Raw genomic sequence first — 18,696 nt, forward strand, 5'->3', positions numbered from 1 at the left:
GCTCAAAATCAAGCGGCTAGATTAATATTTAAGAGCAACCGCAGGAAGTCGGCCAAACCCCTACTAGCCTCCCTCCACTGGCTCCCCATAGCCCAACGGATCACCTTTAAGGTAGGCTGCATAACCTTCAAAGCCTTTCACGGCAAAAGCCCCAAGTTCGTCAACCATCTCATAAATAAATACGAACCGACCCGGGATCTTCGCTCTGCCCACCTGTCCCTTCTCTCGCTACCCATGTACAAAAAGAAACGCCTAGGTGGATCTCGCTTCGCCTACCTCGCCCCCAAAATCTGGAACTCCTTTCCCCTGTCTATTCGGAACTGCACTAAGCTAGTAGAATTCAGGAGAGCCTTGAAGACCTGGCTATTCAAACAAGCGCACGGTTAGAGCATTGTCACCTCTGCCTCATCAGTCACCTTCTGTCTCTCAGCGCCATGAAACCTCTGGGTGACCGTGCGCTTAACAAATTCCGAATAAGAATAAGAATAAGGACCCACTTCTGAGGCCCAGGACCTGGGGGGTGGGGCACCTCAGGCAAGAGTAGGGCTCACAGATGGCAGAGTCCAGCAGCACCAGCAGAGTTGCAAAAAAGTATTTTGTGCCCCTGAGACTTAACAGGAGGCAAGCCAACAAGCCCTTGGAGAAACTTGATTTCAAGGATGTAGAGAGCAGGTCCCGTGCCTCTCATTCCCAGGCAAGAAGCAGCAGGCCATCGCAGCAGAGCAGGTAGCAAAGTGGCAGTCTCCCCTACAGCACAGCAATCCGCTGGCAGCAGGTCAACACAGCAAAGCAGTTAGCAAAGTGGCAGTATCTCCTGCAGCACAGCAGCTCTTCTTCCAGGCAGAATGTCATTGGCTCTAGCAAAGTACTGATTTGGTGGTATCAGGGGTCCAGTATTTATACCCAAATGTGCCTTTCAAGTGGGGTGACATCAAAGAGGCCTTTGAAGATCACAAGGTCCCTGCCTTTCCTGCCCTGGCTACAGATTCGCTACATGTGGTTTGCAGTTCTTTGTGTGGGGACAGGCAGAACCCTATTCAGGTGTAAGTGTCTGCTCCTTCACCCCAATCTACCTCAGGAAGGGCCATCAGCCTGGTGATGGGCCATCAGGATGCAAATCTCCCACTCCAGCTCCCTTTGTTTGACTTTCTACAGGTAGCACACGAAGCCCAGCTGTCACCTAACCCAGACATGTATTAGGAGACGGGCAGAGGCACAGAATGGTTAAAGTAAGAAAATGCCAACTTTCTAAAAGTGGCATTTTCAGATTTCCAAATTTCAAATCTCTATATTTTCCCAAATGGAAATGACACTTAAAAGATGCTTTAAGGCAATCACAATATTAACCTCTGGGAGAGATAGGCCTAGAAGTAGTGAAAAGCAAATTTTGCAGTTTTTCACTACCATGAAATGTAAAACTCGAAAGCACAAGCTCTACCTTTTTAAATACACTGTATCCTGCTCAATGGGCTGCCTAGGGCCTACCTTATGGGTGACTTATAGGTAATAAATAGGAAGGTTTTGGGCTTGGCAAGTTGTTTGAATTGACAGACTGAAATGGCAGGCCTGACCCATGTTTAAAGGGCTACTTAGTGGGTTGCACAATCAGTGCTGCAGTCCCATTAGCTTACAAAAGAAAAATTGATAGAATGCTGAACAATGTCAAACATTCATCCCAGTACAGGGATCTGGGCATAAATCCATAGCTTTTGTGCTCCACATGCCATTCCAGTTGAAGCCCAGCCATATGCAGATCAGTGTTGACCCTGCTCCTCATGTTATGTTAAGTATTTGTTTGAGCGCGAACAGCTGCCCCAGCAATAACCTGGCAATCCCTGGACTGGAAACAAGCATCCTGGGACCCGTTTCGGGATTTCACCCCTCATCAGCCAGGCTAGCTTGACTCCAGTGGCATGGAGTTCACTGTGACCCTGGATTCAAGCTAGCCTGGCTGATGAGGTGTGAAACACCGAAACCGGTCCTAGGATTCTTGATTCTGGTCCAGGGAGGACCTGGCTTGGCATTTCGGGCTGGACTGTTCCCATGAGGAACAGGGTCAAGACTGATTTGAATATGGCTGGGTCTAAACTGGATCTTAACTAGAGTGGGCATGGTGAGCAAACAAGTGATGGATTTAACCCAGATCTATTGCCTGGGGGTTACTATTTTGATTTGTTTTGCATTCCTTATTTCATTTGTGTGTTTTTTGCTTTCTCGCCCTATGTGCACCGGTTATGCCCAGACGTGAGTCCTAGGATCACTGTGCCACTGGATTTCAGCTAGCCTGGCTGATTAGGGGTGAAACCCCGAAAACTGTCTCAGGGTTCTAGTTTCTGGTCCAGGGAGGACACGGCTTGGCAGTTCAGGCTGGACTGTTTCCATGAGGAACAAGGTCAAGACTGCTTTGCATATGGCTGGGTCTAAACTGGGGTGGCATGGTGATCAAAAGAACGATAAATTTAACCCAGATCTCTTGAGTGGGGGTAAATGTTTTGATTTGTTCTGTATTCCGTTCATCATTTGTGTCTCTTTTGCTTTCTCGTCCCACTAGTAGCTTTTAATTTACTGGCCATGGGTACATATAATGCACTCTACTAGGGACCTATAAGTAAATTATATATGCCAATTGTGGATAAGCCAAGGATACCTTGTTTTGAGTACAGAGCGTAAGGACTGGTTAGCAGTGGTAAAGTGCCCAGAATCCTAAAGCCGGCGAAAATGAAGTCGGCAACACATGAGGTCAGAAGGCAAACAATCGGGGGAAACCAGGCCAAGGATGCCAGGTTTAACACTCAGTAGAACCTTAATAGTAGATGTTGCTGTTATCCAGAACTATAGTATGTTATCTGCCTCAGTGGATCAGAATTACTAGTATAAGTATTTGTAATTTGCAGGCTAGTGGGCTACCCACAGTTAATTCTACAGGTATCTTAACCCTCTGAGCTGCCATGTTAGCTCGTTCGTTCAATTAACTTTATTCTACCTTAACCATTAAAATCATAAAAGTACAATAAGTCCTACATACATTCAATAAAATATCTAATTTCCACAACAAATTAATCAATAATTGCAGGTAAAAACAGGATCAAAAAAGCTAAAGTAAAAAATACAGTATTAAAAGACATGTAAAGGGGGCATTACCAAGATGGCGGCCTTGTGGGACGTGTTTTGCGGTCCCTCCGGTCTCGCTGCAACAACTGTTATCGCACACAATACAGCAGCATCCTGGGCTGTGGGGGGGAGGCGTAGATCCCGGCACACGCTCTGGTTCATCTGGGAGTTGTTTGGACAACAGACGACGTATCACCCCGGCGAAGACTGAAGAACTGCGACCTACTGATGCGAGTGGCGGCCTACTGATGTAACAGCGGCCTGCTGACGGGCCATGAGAGAGAGACGGCTCTCACTAGGCCATTGGGACTCTGAGTGGCAACGGTGTGGTGTCTCGACCCCGTTGTCAGGCAGCCAAGATCCCGCTCTACATCCTGGGGGCAAAGAGCCAAACGTGTGCAGCGAGGAGGTGACTGATACGGGGAACACCGATGGGGAACACCCACCCAGCCTGCCGGCAGGGCATGGATCTTAGCGCAGGCCTGCCGACAGCAGCAGACGGCCTCAGAATGCGGCCCATAGAGAGGACTCCTCCCGGGGCCTGCAACGGGACTCCCCAGCAATGGCAACAAAGACGCTCAACACCTTCCTGGAAGCGCTGCTCAGTACATCCTGGCATGGGCAGGAAGGCCCGGAAGCTGACCAAAGAGTTTCAGAGGAAGGGGTTCCAGTTTAGTCCTGACTGTTAGACCTGGCATAATTGGCGTGAGTCTCCCTTCCATTTTGATGGATTTCCTCCTCTGTTTTGATCTGTTTTTGCTGGTTATGTGCTTTGGGCACTGTGCCACTGCTATTCAGTGCCACAGTGCAAGTGCTCCCTAGGTTAAATTGATGTACTAATTGGTGATTCCATAATTGGGTTATTTGATTTACTTGTCAGCCCCTAGTACAGTGCACCATGTGTGCCCAGGGCTTGTAAATCAAATGCTGCTGGTGGACTTGCAGCACTAGTTGTGCCACCCACAGAAGCAGCTTGTAAAGTGTGTCTCATGCCTGCCATTGCAAGGCCTATGTGCAGTCTGTGACTGCCATGTCGACTCTGCAAGAGCACCCACTTGCCAGTCCCTAAACCTTCCCTTTGCTTCATATTATACACCCCTATGTTAGGCACAAGGGCAGGGTGCATTGTAAATATAAGGTAGGACATGCTCTGGTGTGTGTAGCATGTCCAAATAGTGAACTACAGCCATTTTCGTTGTGCACTATTGCAAGGCTACCTGTTCTCCATAGGCTAGAATGGGCAGTTAGATTATTACATTCTTATAATCCTAACTGACTCAGGGAACATGGTAGAAATTAAAATTTAGTATGCCTGAACTCAGAATAATAAAATAGATCTTTTAGTAAAGTTGGTTTTAATATTCTGTGTTTGAAGATACCACTTTTAGAAAGTAGGTATTTTCTTGCCTAACTGTCCAGGCCTGCCTCTGGTAGGTTGTGTATTCCTTGTCTGGGTTTGTGAGTGACATGGCTGGGGGATTCCAGGAGACATGCTGGGTCAGCCCAGTGGTGAATAGAGAGATCTGCATCTAGATGGGAGGTAGGAGTTGCACCTGGGACCTGAATGGGGCTGGGGCTGGGCCTTCCCTCTACAATACTGGCTCCACCTCCTAGGGCTTATCTGATGTCTCTGCCCTGCACTGTGAAAGGAGAGAAGGAATCTTGTCAACAAAGTGCTCCAGAGCTGTGCCTTCCCTCCCCTGTGCTGGCTCCAACTCCTGTGGGACAGCTGATGTCTCTGCCCTGCACAGTGAAAGGAAGGAGAGAGTCATGTAAACAAAGTGCTCAGGAACTGGTTTGGACTAGGCCGATGCCTCTCTGCCTTCAGAGAACAAAGGATTTTGGGGTATAAATATTGGGACCCTGATCCCAAGAAATTAGATCACTTCTGGAACAAGAAACCTTTTGCCAAGGAGAAGAACCAACAAAGCTGCAGGAGTTTGACTGCCCCTCTGCCAGTGTGCTGTTTGTCGGGTTGGCGTGCAGTGGTTGCTTCATTGCCAAGGAAAGGAGAAGGAACTTTTTAAGGACTTTCATCATCTACAGAATATTCTTCAAGGGCTTGAACTGTGCTTGCCTCCTGCTGAAGTCTCAGGGACAAAAGACTTGATCTCCAGCTCCCCTCTGAATTTCCTTCCTGGGAATTCTCACCTCCAGACATTTGCTTGTCGCTGGGAGCTGGAAGCGCAACGCATCGAGAGGAAGCGTGTCGCCGCCGCAGCTGAAATCTTCGCATCGCCGGAGAAACGAGCCTTCGCTGCATCTCCCTGGAAGCGGGTGTTCATCGAAGCTGCCTGCTGTTGCATCACCAGAGAAGCGTGACGCCATCGAGAGAGTCTCCATCGCATCACCGGAGAAGCGTGTCACAGTGCCTGTCGCGGCTCCAAAGTACAGAGTCGTAGCAAAGGCTGTCAGGGCGCCTACGCATCATCATCGCAGCGTCATCGCATCAAGGGCGCCATCTTCTCGCATCACAACCGGATCATAGCATCAAGGCGCCATCTTGGCCATCAAACGGGCCCGCAGGCCGAGAATCTACGCATCACCTCCGCACCGGTAAGGATTACAACGCATCCCCTACTCTGCGCAAGCATTGGGGCACGACGCATCATTTCCCCTGGATCACGGAACCAAAGAATCTCCCCTTATGCGAACCTTTTGTTTACTTTGCCTTACGCATCCAGGTACTTTGTTGAGAACTTTGTTGCATTTATCATCAACTTGAACTAAGTAACTTTTATCATCTTTTAAGTAATCTTAAGTGTAGTATTGTAGTTTTTTGTCATTTGTGGTCTTGTGTTAAGTCTATATAAAGAATACTTATGTTTTATAAGACCTGTGTTGTGTCCACCTGTAGTGTTTCCACTGTATTACTGTGTATAGTCACAAATGCTTAACACACTGCCTCTGAGATAAGCCTGTCTGCTCGTGCCAAGCTACCAAGGGGGTGAGCAGGGGTTATTAAGGAGTGTAATCCCCTTATCCTGACTTAGAAGTAGGGGTCCCTATTTGGACAAAGGTGAATACCATTGCCAACTAGAGACCCCCAGACCTAACACGGACCATAAGAAAGGATGGTGGCCCCAGGGGCCTTATCGGCTCAAGTGCTTTGATGCTATCCTGGAAATAATTTCAGCTGACAGCTAGGAGCAGCCGCCCTCTGTATAAACTAGAAAGGTGTCCTGAATCCCCTTGAATATTTTTTCTTTCATCATTTAGTTTTTCCCAAGTAGATTTTTCCCCAATTCAACCTTTGCAGTATTGTCTCTAGTCTATTTAATTAACACAATGAATCTCTTCCCATATTGATGTCCAGATATGGTGATATCTTTTTCTTTATGATACACCATTTTATATTGCTGCTTGAAACATGCAAGGCTTGAAAGAAAGGATTTGTGCAAAACTCACTGCATTATTTTATGCTGCTATACATATATTTATTGTATACTGTTTATGCTGATTTTTATTGCTTCATGTTAAATGTGAAGTTTTCCGTTTTCCATTCTGAGATCATAAATTTTACTTCGAATTTGTTGATTTTATTTACGTTATTCCTGTAAATTAGAATCCTTCGAATTATGTAATCCATTTACAGGTCATTCAATGATGTCATACTCAGAAGTACAAGCCGCAGTTGTTGTAAAGTGTCAAAAGACAGACTCCATTTTGAGAATGTTAAGTTAGCCAAGTCTGCCTTTGGCCAAGGTGACACAAATCTGATACAAGTTCCCTGATATCTGTTTCAAGTTCTGACTGTGAATGTGCAAAAATAAACATGTAGTCAGAGTTAATGTATTTGTAAATGTAAATGTAAATGTAGTGCATTCCATCATGCTCATTCATACTGGTTGTCTCGGACCAAGTGGAAAGTACCCCAAACTAGGATAAAAGTCAGTGATCAACCCTATATGTACGTCATAATTCAATTGTTTTGTGGGGGGTTTCAAGGAGCTGGGGGTCATCGGGGAGATTAAGTCTGCTATTTCCCAGAGTCACATGGTGCTGAGCTGCTGCCTGCAATCAAACCACGAGCCCTTCGCTCCGGAGTCAGCCACTCTGTCTGCTGCGCCACACCTCTCTCTGAGTGAATTGACCACTGAATTAGAGAGGTCTTCGCACCAGTTTATCGCATTTGGTCCTGCCAGACTGTTGCAGCACCCATTTCTATGCTGAGATCCAAATTAGAGAGGAGAGGGGCTGAGCCCAGCTGATGTATGTCTTCCTTCCTAGAGAACACTCTCTCCTAGCAGAAGTCTGATAATCACAGCTTCTCTGCTTTGAACAGGTATGCAGTGCACTAAATCCCAAGAAACTCGAGGCAAGTTAGCTACTCCATGCTGTCATAGTGTAGCACAGACAAGTAGTTTATAGGGTGTTAGGCTGCCAGGAACACTGCAATCATGTTTAAAAAGTTCATGCTATTTTCACTGTTAGTGACGCTCTGTTCTAAAGATGTTCTATGTGATTATTACTAATGCACTAAGCAACAGGATGAGGCTATTGAAATAAACCCTTTTAAAGATATAGTGCCTTTTCTTAATGCAGTACTTTCAGAAATTGGGCTTGAATTACCACTGGGTCCTTGACTCCTTTATGAGACTGTACTGCTAGTAACCCAGAAAGGGCGAACACCACACAGACTAGGGTCTGTGACTTGGGGTTGTGTGGAGCTACTACAGCCAGGAATTTCATACTCAAGCTTGGTGCACTGACTGAGTTCGGACACCCAAGGGCTGGAAAGCCAGACTTGGTAGAACTAGGTAAATGCCTTAGTCTATGCAACAGTGGCAGCCAGAGCAGTACTTTGGGTGATACCACTCATGTCTACTCTGTGGCCTAGGTGCCCAATATTCAGGATTGCCAGACAGAGAACTACACACAGGTAAACCCAATGCAGGTTTGCTGTCATATACCACCTACTCGGAGCAGATGGAGAATGTCAGCAGAACAGGTTGCAGAATCTGGAACTATACACTGTACACGACCCTACAATTCTGGGTCCAGATTTATGTGAGGGGGATACTGCCCGTAATTGTTCATTCCAGCCACAGAATCTCTCCCTCCTTCCCCTCGTCCCAAAATTCTGGACAACTTTTAATGAGGCTAATAGGGCAAGAAATTGCTGGTTTTGTTCCAGTCCTTGAGAGTGAATCTTAAGTTTACCTTACCTCACAAGACAATGGGTTCCCCTCTTTCTTTGATATAGGAAATGAGGCTTCCTTGGTAAAGTGTCTGTTGGCCAGATAGTGTTTAGAATTTGTAAACATTTTTTTTTCCAGTGGTTCACCCTAGATTTCAACTCAAATATGGTTGTCAACGCATACTAATTGTAAAGGTCAGATATGTATGTCATGTATTCTCTATCTGTAGTCTAACAAACGAGAAGGTAAACTCCCATTTCAGAACGTCCTAGCCCTGTAATGGTGCAAGAATTAGTCCGTTTCTGTACAGTAGATATACAAGAGCCCTCAACCTTAGTTACTTTTTTAAAATGTAATCAAAATATCCTCAACATTATAAGCAATTGTCATTTAAGCTAGTTTGTTTTATACCCGGTCTGCCTTTTTTTAACGACTATTTACTGCTTTCACACTATTTAGCCACCAGAATATAAATATTTTTCATCCTCTCTTTTTAGCAGATGAACAAAGCACAAATAAAGCCTCTGATGAGAAAGAAGCAGATGAAGGAAGATGGGAAAGTGAAATGTGGTCAGATGTCAATCTTAACTTGATCGAGCATCTAAAATACTGCCCTCTTCTTCCAGAAAGTATTCCACGTCAGTTTGATTACAGCCATAAAGAATTCCTAATGCAACAATTCAATGTATATCCAGCGAAACTCAAAGCTAAAAACTGCCAATCAGATGAAGCAGTTGACAAATTCAAACCTGCTAGTAGTCTTGGATACTATATTTTGACAATCCAGGGTAAGAAGTGTGCAGTTGTCATTTTACTTTGTTTAAGGCATATGTGTCCCACCTCATGGAAAACTATTCTCATCTTATTGGAAAATTTCAGATCCTACACCCTTATGCATTTTAAAAAACACCTGAGATTGTCTTTACCCCCATCATGTCCCTGCCTTCTTAGGAAGACAAAAAGTGTCCCTGTTCAAACTAAAACAACTTGTATTCCGTTGTTGCATGATGTTGATTTGGGAAAATGTTATTGACTTGACAACTTAAAACTTTGATCGATCACCGAAAAATTATTTTTCATTGCAAACATGGGACCACCGTCTTACTGAGCAGGTATCCCTTTAATGTGCTCAGGAATAGGGTCCAGTCATTCCTTAATTAATGAATCTCAATATTAAAAATTGTCCCTTATTTTCTGATAAAGCTGTTTTGACTCCTGGGATCCCACAAGGATAAACCTGGTTTCAGTTCTTAATTCATATCCATTTACCCCTAAGCGTTACTTGTTTTGCTTAATTGCTGGGGTGACAGTCCTTTCCCAGCCACGTACACATCTGTCTCACGATCACTGCTGAAGCAATCATTGTGTACATCCTTGATCTCATACATACCTCCTAGCAGACTTATCTGGCTGCAACATCGCAAGACTTTTTGACCATATCCCACAAGTAAAAATCATAGGCTGTCATGTGTTTCCAGGAGATAAAAAAATTAATTTAAGATGACTTTTTGCGTTTTGCATAATGTGCTAACCCCGGATCAAGGCTGTGGTTTTGATGGTAGGAGTCACGAAAATCTTTGAATTTCTGCTGGATACTTCTAAGTTCAGATTCCTAACTTTTTGAATATACCAGATACTAGACTGGATCCAGAAACTCAAAAAGCAGTGGTCCTGTGCCCGATGAGGTAGCATTGTGTGGCTCCACAGCAAGTTCGGTAAACTTCAGAAGTATTAAAGCTGCACATAAGCTTGAAGCTTGAAATCTTTATTTCGGAATTTTTTTTTGCCATAAGAGTACAGATAAAACATGAATTAAAAAAAAAAGGAAAAGGAAGAAAAGAAAAAATACATAAAAGCATTTGTATAGACACCTGCAAAATGGTACAGTTCAAACAATCTTCTAAATAAATCAACCCTAGCATTCATTGGTAATTAAGTCGTTGCTTGGACCACATAGCTAGCAGGTACTTAGAAAGCGCAAATACAATATGTCTAGAAGTGTCTGTTTTTAGGATTCTAAAAGCATATAGACATTGAACAAAACCCATGTTTTTACATAACTGTACTAGCCGGTACTTCCTGGGTTTACTGTAAGCTGGACAAAAGAAGAGTATATGAAGTTCTGTAGTAGGGGATCTCTATGTATAGTCATAATCTAGTGAATAGTCCCACCCATGTGCGTGGACCCCAGCAATCAAAAATAATCTCTTAAGTTGTCAAAATAATGCAGAAACTGCAAAGACACTTAAGAGAGAATTTAAAGACAAATAATGCAGCCTATATCCACAGGCTACACTGCCAGTACTTCAACTAGAAATTCCACCCAAAAAAAACACCACACATAATACAGCCTGCCCAGTTTCTACCATAGAGAAACTTGCCTCCCCCAGTAAAAGACTCTGGAATGATAGAGAGGAAGGTAGGGACAGACAAGCCCCATAGGCTGCCATTATGTGGCTTAAATAGGATACTGTGCCTTTAAGAGAACTTTCCAGAACTTCTCCCAGTATCCCAGAATGCATAGCAGGTCCCTCTACTTTCAGTTCTTTTTTCCGGCTCCTGCTTACAGGACCCTGGCATTGAGCTCTCCCTTGTTTCAAGGGTTTATTGAATATTTTGGCACTTTTGTGTTTTAAAAGTGTTTCAGTTTACTTTCTTGGTGTTCTCTTTCTCTTTTGTGTGCCGATTCAGGCGTTTTAGGGCTCTAAAATGCCTGGCCTTTTTGATAAGTGTCCAGCATGTGGAGGAAGAAGGCCAAGAGTGATCCCCACGATGTCTGCATCGTCTGCCTCCCTGAAGATCATGTCCCTGAGGACTGTGTCATCTGCAAGCAGTTTACTGCTCGGACTCTGAGGGACAGGATGAAGATCAGGCTTTCTGGCCTTGAGGAGAGACGTCTGCAGGCTGCAGGTGGGTCTGGGCAGGCTGGGAAGGTTCCCTCTGCCTCTGCTGAGGCCTCTGGGGGGCTCCCCAGAGGCAGGAAGCCCAGCAAACAGTCCCGGTCTCCGTCGACGTCGATTGCATTGACGACGACGTCGAGAGGGATGACGGCGGTGTGCTCCCCTTCTCCCCGGGGCTCCGGGTCGAGACGGCGTGACGGCTCGACGTCGAAGGGCCTGGAGAGGTCGCCGTCGAAGTCATCATCGTCGACGTCAAGGTCTTCCTATCGACGTCGGAGACGAAGTGACAAGCATCGGCGCTCGCCGTCGAGGTGACACCGCCGATCGCCGTCGAAGCACCGGTCGACGTCGAGGGGCTCCTCGACGCCGAGAGCATCTAGACGGCGGAATCGGCGCTCGACGTCGAGGAAGGAACGTTCGACGTCGCGGAGGCGGCGTACGACGTCACGGAGGAAGAGGTCGACGGTCAACGTCGAGGAAGAGGAGGTCGACGTCGCGGAGGCGGCGTTCGACGCCAGAGTCGCGGAGGCGACGTTCGCCAGAAAAGCGACACTCAGCGTCGAGAAGAAAGAGGTCGGCGTCTGGGAGTCGTTCTGCCTCTCCAAAACGGCGCAAGAGGGATTCTGGTCCCAGAAGTCAGACTGCTTCTAGTGGAGGACGCAAGAGGAAGCGATCACCTGCTGAAGGGGCTGTATCTCAGCCCCCTTCGCCTAAGAGGTCACCGGGCTCGGTGTACTCAGAGGTGTACACGCCATCTCCGACTCGGTCGCCACCTCCACCTGTTCCTAAAGAGGATCCTCCACCCAACCCTCCACTTCCGTCTGGCGACCCACCATCACCAGTTCCTCCGCATGGGCCCGCCCCGCAGCCGAGGGTTCCTCCGCCGAGGTCCACTTCGCTGCCGTCTTTGCCTGTACCTCCTAAGGGGACCCCAAAACCTAAACCCCGAGAGGAGCCATGGAAGACCCCACCACGGAAACCGGTGGAGCGGCCACGGGCTGGCAGGTCTCGCTCTCGCTCTGGGAGAAGGGAGAGATCGCGACACAGATCGTCCACGAGGTCGAGACGCCGCCATAGGAGGCGCAAATCTCGCTCCCACACAAGGTCCTCTGGTACCAGAGACTATTCTCCTACCTTGTCGGAGTCACCGGACACGAGGGTGTCCCCGATTGATGACCTGGTGGCGTTCCATGATGTCCTTCTAAGGGGCGCTGCGAAGTTGGGCATATCCTTGACGGTGCCTACTCCTAAAACTTCAGTCATTTTTGAGACATTGCATCAAAAACACCTGTCTCGTCCTCTCCTGCCTCTGGTGCCGGGCCTGGAAGAACCGGCTATGGCCCTTTTTCTCACCCCTCCGGTGACGAAGGCGGCTCCATCGAGGCTGCTGAAGAAGTACCGGGCTCCCGATTCGGACCCGGCCTTTCTGAGGGCGGGACCCCTTTCAGACTCTGTAATTGTGACGGCGGCCCGCAAGCAACATGCCACCTCCCCGTCATCCACGGTTGGATGGATTCGGCAGGGAGGAAAGAGTGTGGAACATCGGCTACCTCCATGAAGGCTGCGAGTGCCACGGCACTGTTGGGACACTACGACCGCGCCCTCTGGGACTCCCTCCAGCAGTTTGCGGAGATGTTACCCCGCGAGAAGCGCGAGGACTTCCAGGAAGTGCTGAATGAAGGGATGCTGGTGGCTAACCAGATTATCAGCGCGGCAGCGGACTATTCCTGGTTGGCAGCTCATGGGTTTTGCCATGGGGTTAACCAACGACGTCACGCCTGGCTCCGTCTTACATCCTTGAAACCGGCCGCACAGCAGAGGGTGGCCAACCTACCATTCTCCGGCGAGACCCTCTTCGGGAAGCATGCGGACGATGAAAAGGCACGCATGAAGGCGGAGGCCGAAACGCTCACTGCTGTGGGCCTGGAGAAGCCTAAAGACACGAAGAAGTCGTACCGCCCGTTCCAACGGCGGTTCGGTGGGCAAGGCAGAGGACGTGGCCAGGCTTCGCAACAACAACAGTTCCGTAAGCCATTCCAGAAGGGCAGAGGAGGCCAGCAGTCTGCTCCGGCGCCCAAGGGCCAGGCTGGGTCTAGGCCCTAGGAACCTACTTCCCCCAGATCTGTTACCCACTCCGGTAGGGGGAAGCATTCAATTTTGTCTGGCAGAGTGGAGAAAAATTACTCAGGACAAGTGGGTGCTGAATATTGTTTGCAATGGATACAGTCTTCGGTTCACCAGCCCTCCTCCAGCAATTCCACCGGTCAGCTCGCAGTTTCAGCTGCGCGAGCTTCAGGCGGAAGCGGATATCCTGTTAAGGAAAAGGGCGATAGAGGACGTACCTCTGTCTCAGAGAGGAAGAGGTCTGTACTCCCGGTTCTTTCTGGTTCGCAAGAAGGACAAGAACGAGTTCAGGCCCATTCTGGACTTGCGACAGGCAAACAAACGGATTTGCAGGGAAACGTTTTGCATGCTGTCGTTGCATCAGATTTATCCTCAGTTGCAACAGGGGGACTTGCAATGTGCTATAAACCTCCAGGATGCTTACTTCCATGTGCCCATTGCACACAAACACAGGAAGTTCCTGCGGTTCCAAGTCGGCGCCAATCATTATCAATATACAGTACTCCCATTCGGACTGAAGTCTGCGCCAAGAACATTCTCGAAGTGCATGGCCGTGGTAGCAGCACACCTGAGGAAGAACAAGGTGTTCGTCTACCCGTACCTGGATGATTGGTTGATCAAGGCATCCTCCTTCTCGGAAGCGCGAGCACACTTCCAGAAGACATGCGTTCTCTTGAACAAGCTGGGGCTGCACATCAACATGGCCAAGTCTGTCCCGACTCCAGTCCAATGCATACAGTACTTGGGAGCCTCCATCAATACGCTGTCAGCAAGCGTGTCTCCTTCGGAAGAGCGACGATTATCTCTCCTTCGGAAGGCTCAGGCTCTTATGACAACTCCATCTACAACAGTGAGGACGGTGTCTTCTCTACTGGGATCGATGGCCTCTTGTATCTTCCTGACGCCACACGCACGGCTGCACATGAGACCGCTGCAGGAGTGCTTGGAGGACCAGTGGGATCAGAGGAAAGGATCTTGGGACAACAAGATTAGAGTGTCGCTGCATGCTTTTCAGTCTCTGAAGTGGTGGTGTTCGGCGGAGAATCTCCTCAGAGGGGTTCCCTTTCACAAGGACATTCCCACGCAGACTGTCATGACGGATGCTTCTCTCCTGGGATGGGGAGCACACTCCGGGACTCTACAGATTCAAGAAACGTGGTCACCAATGGAGGCCACGTATCACATCAATTTCCTGGAACTCAGAGCTGTTCACTTGGCACTGAAGGCCTTTCTTCCGTCCTTCCAGACCAACTCTCTGCTTGTACAGACGGACAATACCACCACGATGTATTACCTCAACAAGCAGGGGGGCTCGAGATCGCGCACTCTGTCACAGGAGGCGCAGGCGATCTGGCACTGGCTCCTAGCCAGAGGACTGACGATAACGGCTACCCATCTGCCAGGTGTGCAGAATGTTCAGGCAGACGCACTGAGCAGGCTGGTTCAGGAAAACCACGAGTGGGTCATAAACGACGAAGTACTAGGAGAAGTCTTCGCAAGGTGGGGAACTCCAGACGTAGATTTGTTCGCCACCGCCGAAAACAGCAAGTGCAGAGACTTCGCCTCCAGGTACTTCCAGCAAGCGACGCTGGGGAATGCGTTATGGATAGACTGGACGAACAACTTTCTGTACGCCTTTCCTCCCATTCCCCTGATTCCGGCGATGCTCATCAAGCTGGCCCGGTCCAGGGCTCGGATGATACTCATTGCCCCGGAGTGGCCCAGGCAGTGGTGGTTCACGGACCTACTTCACCGGTCTCTCCTTCCTCGCATTCGGTTGCCGTGCAGGCGGGACCTTCTCACGAAGTTCGGGGGACGGATGTTACACCCCAACCTCTCGTCTTTGAGTTTGGCGGCATGGCTCCTGAGATAGTGCAATATGGCCATCTGAATCTGCCCGATGATTGCATGGACATACTGAAGGAGTCTAAGAGACCTTCCACTCGGTCTTCATATGCTTACATGTGGAAGAGGTTTTGTATCTGGTGCCAGTCTAAGAACCATGACCCTACGACCTGTAAGGAAAATGTCTTCCTTCCTTACCTTTTACATTTGGCGCAGTCTGGCATTAATGTTCATTCCATTAAGGTTCATCTTGCTGCATTGACTGCCTACAGGAAATGCCCTTCACAGACTTCCTTTTTCCAGATCCCTGTGATCAAAGATTTTCTGGAAGGATTGAAAAAAGTATTCCCTCCTGTCAGGCTTCCTTCGCCTTCATGGGAATTGAATGTGGTGCTGTCCAGATTGATGAAGGAGCCTTTTGAACCTATTCATAAGGCTTCGTTGCAGCACCTGTCCTGGAAGGCGGCGTTCCTCGTGGCCATTACATCGGCCCGCAGGGTGAGTGAAATTCAGGCGTTGTGTTGTACTGAACCTTATACTGTGTTTCATGCTGCTAAGGTTGTTATGCGTACTCACCCTAAATTTCTTCCCAAGTTATTTCTGATTTTCATGTCAACCAGACCATAACTTTGCCTACGTTTTTTCAGAACCCTTCATCCCCAGCGGAGAGGTCTCTCCATTCCCTGGATGTAGGAGGGTGTTGAAATTTTATCTGGATAAAACCAAAGATATTCGTAGGTCTGACCAGTTGTTCATCAATTATGGATCGGTCAGGACGGGTCTTGCGACCTCTAAGCAGTCCATCTCTAGGTGGATTTTGTCCTGCATACAATTATGTTACCAAAAGGCTAATAAGACCTTAGGAGGTAAGCCTAAGGCTCATTCCACCAGGGGCAAAGCTGCCACGACGGCTCTGCTCCGTAACGTGCCGATTGCTGAAATCTGCAAGGCAGCCAGTCGGTTCATACCTTTGCTAAGCATTACTGCCTGGACACTGACGCCAGGGCAGACGCTCAGGTTGGGCAGGCTTCGCTGCGGAATTTGTTCGCACAGTAGTGGCGTTATGTGTTTTTTCTCCACCGCCGCTTTGGTGTGGGGATGGGCTTGCCATTCTATTCACTAGATTATGACTATATACAGAGATCCCCTACTACAGAAGGAGTAGTTTCTGTCCTGTAACTCCAGTTCTGTAGTAGGGGTATCTCTGTTATAGTCTTAAGCGCCCGCCCTCCTCCCCGGTGGAGATATTTCATCATGTAAGGAATGCCACAGGTCTGGCGTGCTTCGCCTTCAAAAAGAACATCCCAGTATCCCAGACTGCATAGCAGGTCCCTACCTGCTATGCATTCTGGGATACTGGGAGAAGTTCTGGAAAGTTCTCTTAAAGGCACAGTATCCTATTTAAGCCACATAATGGCAGCCTATGGGGCTTGTCTGTCCCTACCTTCCTCTCTATCATTCCAGAGTCTTTTACTGGGGGAGGCAAGTTTCTCTATGGTAGAAACTGGGCAGGCTGTATTATGTGTGGTGTTTTTTTTGGTGGAATTTCTAGTTGAAGTACTGGACAGTGTAGCCTGTGGATATAGGCTGCATTATTTGTCTTTAAATTCTCTCTTAAGTGTCTTTGCAGTTTCTGCATTATTTTGACAACTTAAGAGATTATTTTTGATTGCCGGGGTCCACGCACATGGGCGGGACTATTCACTAGATTATGACTATAACAGAGATACCCCTACTACAGAACTGGAGTTACAGGACAGAAACTACTCATTCATCCTCTAAATTACAGCTACACCCAGGACAGGACTTATTAGTGGAGGCAGACCATTTGCTTGTGAAGGCTCTTAAGGGTAATGTACCATATCTCCATTGGATATAGTTTCCTTGATCCTATGGGATAGATAATGTCCATAAAATCCTCAAAACAGAAGGAATTTTAAATGTTAAAAAGGAATTGGTCAGGGTACCAGCATGTGAATCATACAAAATAAAGTTAAGTTTGTTATCCATAAAATTCCTCCTGAGGGATTTGCCTGAAACCTCGCTGCACGCCCTTTCCGGATCATACCACAAGGCAGGCAGACCCATTCTCCCAAATTCCTTTTTTAAGAAGACGAGCCAGGGAATATTTGCTGCACTATTACAATTTAGTATTTCCTTCAGTTCTAGCCTGTAGTTCATCAGTTCTGGCGTTACCCAGAGCCTGCGCCAGAACCTGAGGGGTTTTAGTGCTAACTTGTCCTCAATAGATCTCAATCCCAGGTCTAACCTTAGTGGAAGAATCGGTGTACTTTGAGGGAGCACCAATAATTGCTGGTTGAATTTGTTTCCTGTTTTGGAAATTTCGGGCCTACACGAATGCCCTCAAAGCTCCCCACCATACAGGACCGCTGCCCTCGCTTGGGTTTTATAAATCTCTAACGCGGGGCTCACCGGTTTAAATGATGATGTATTGGACAGCTTGAGAATTCCCCCAGCCAGTTGGGACAAATTCATTTGAGGTTTTACTTGTTGGGGGCCCCAAGAGAAGTTTTCATTTATCGTGACCTTTAAGTACTGGAAGGTAGTTACCCTCTCCAGTCTCACAGATCCCAAAATAGGGGTAAGGCGGGTAGATGCAGAGGGATTGAAAATCATACATTTTGTTTTATCCGCGTTAATCTCCAATCCTCGGCATCGACCGAAGTCCACAAAGCCATCCAATATGCGTTGAATCCCCATAGGAGACTTGGAAAGCAGGAGGGTGTCATCAGCGAACATAATCGCCGGCACACTCCTGCCTGCCAACCTAGGTGCGTCATTGTTGGGGACTTCATCCAGATGCGATATTACACCATTTACGTAGAGGCAAAACAGGGTCGGTGCCAATACGCACCCCTGCCTCACCCCCCTGCCAACTGGGAACCTGGATGACAACGCCCAATTCCTCCCACATCTGACCTGTGCAAAGTTCCCTTCATGCAGCCTCATCAGGACACTCAATATTTCGGATGGTACACCCAACTCCAAAAGCACCGACCACAATTTTCCCCTGGGGACTAAATCAAAGGCGGACCGAAGGTCCACAAACACCATGTAGAGGCTGCCACCCTCTATCTTTGCCGTTTTCCAGTACAGTAAAATGAGGCGAAAGATCTCGTCCATGGTGGATGTGTTCCTCCTAAACCCCGCCTGGTACGGACTAAGGAAATAGTGTTCCTCCATCCACTCCTGCAAGTGATCCAGGATGAGCCGCGAGAAGATTTTTTGAGGAACATCAATGAGGCTAATGAGCCTGTAGTTGGCTGGGAGCAGGGGAGAGCCTTTCTTAAAAATCTGAACTATCTCTGCGCCCAGCTAAGTACAGGGTACCTCCATGCCTCTTAAAACTGCATTGAAAAAAATGTGCCGATAGGGACCCCAGATCCTGGGTTGATGCATAAAAAGGTCACATGGGAGTTTGTTGAGACCCGGAGCTTTTCCCGAAGCAAGTGTTCCTATAGCATGACACACCTCCTCAACAGTAAATTCCATCTCAACCCGCTGGTCAGTTAAAATTACAGGTGCCGATATAGTTTCCAAACCCATATCAGCTG

General features: G+C 47.8%; 1 protein-coding gene across 3 annotated transcripts in view; it reads left to right on the forward strand.

Annotated features, from left to right (window-relative positions):
• The window catches only part of RADX (RPA1 related single stranded DNA binding protein, X-linked), a 228,033-nt gene that overhangs the window by 127,941 nt on the left and 81,396 nt on the right, over positions 1-18,696 (forward strand). For 2 of the 3 annotated variants that reach the window (XM_086918577.1, XM_086918578.1), the window contains one exon: positions 8,750-9,040. In XM_086918577.1, the coding sequence (XP_086774703.1) occupies positions 8,750-9,040 (291 nt within the window). The remainder of the gene's footprint in view (positions 1-8,749; positions 9,041-18,696) is intronic. The other variant, XM_086918576.1, reaches the window with a different exon arrangement.

The sequence above is a fragment of the Lissotriton vulgaris genome, chromosome 4_1, assembly GCF_964263255.1.
Source record: "Lissotriton vulgaris chromosome 4_1, aLisVul1.2, whole genome shotgun sequence".
Classification (NCBI taxonomy): domain Eukaryota; kingdom Metazoa; phylum Chordata; class Amphibia; order Caudata; family Salamandridae; genus Lissotriton; species Lissotriton vulgaris.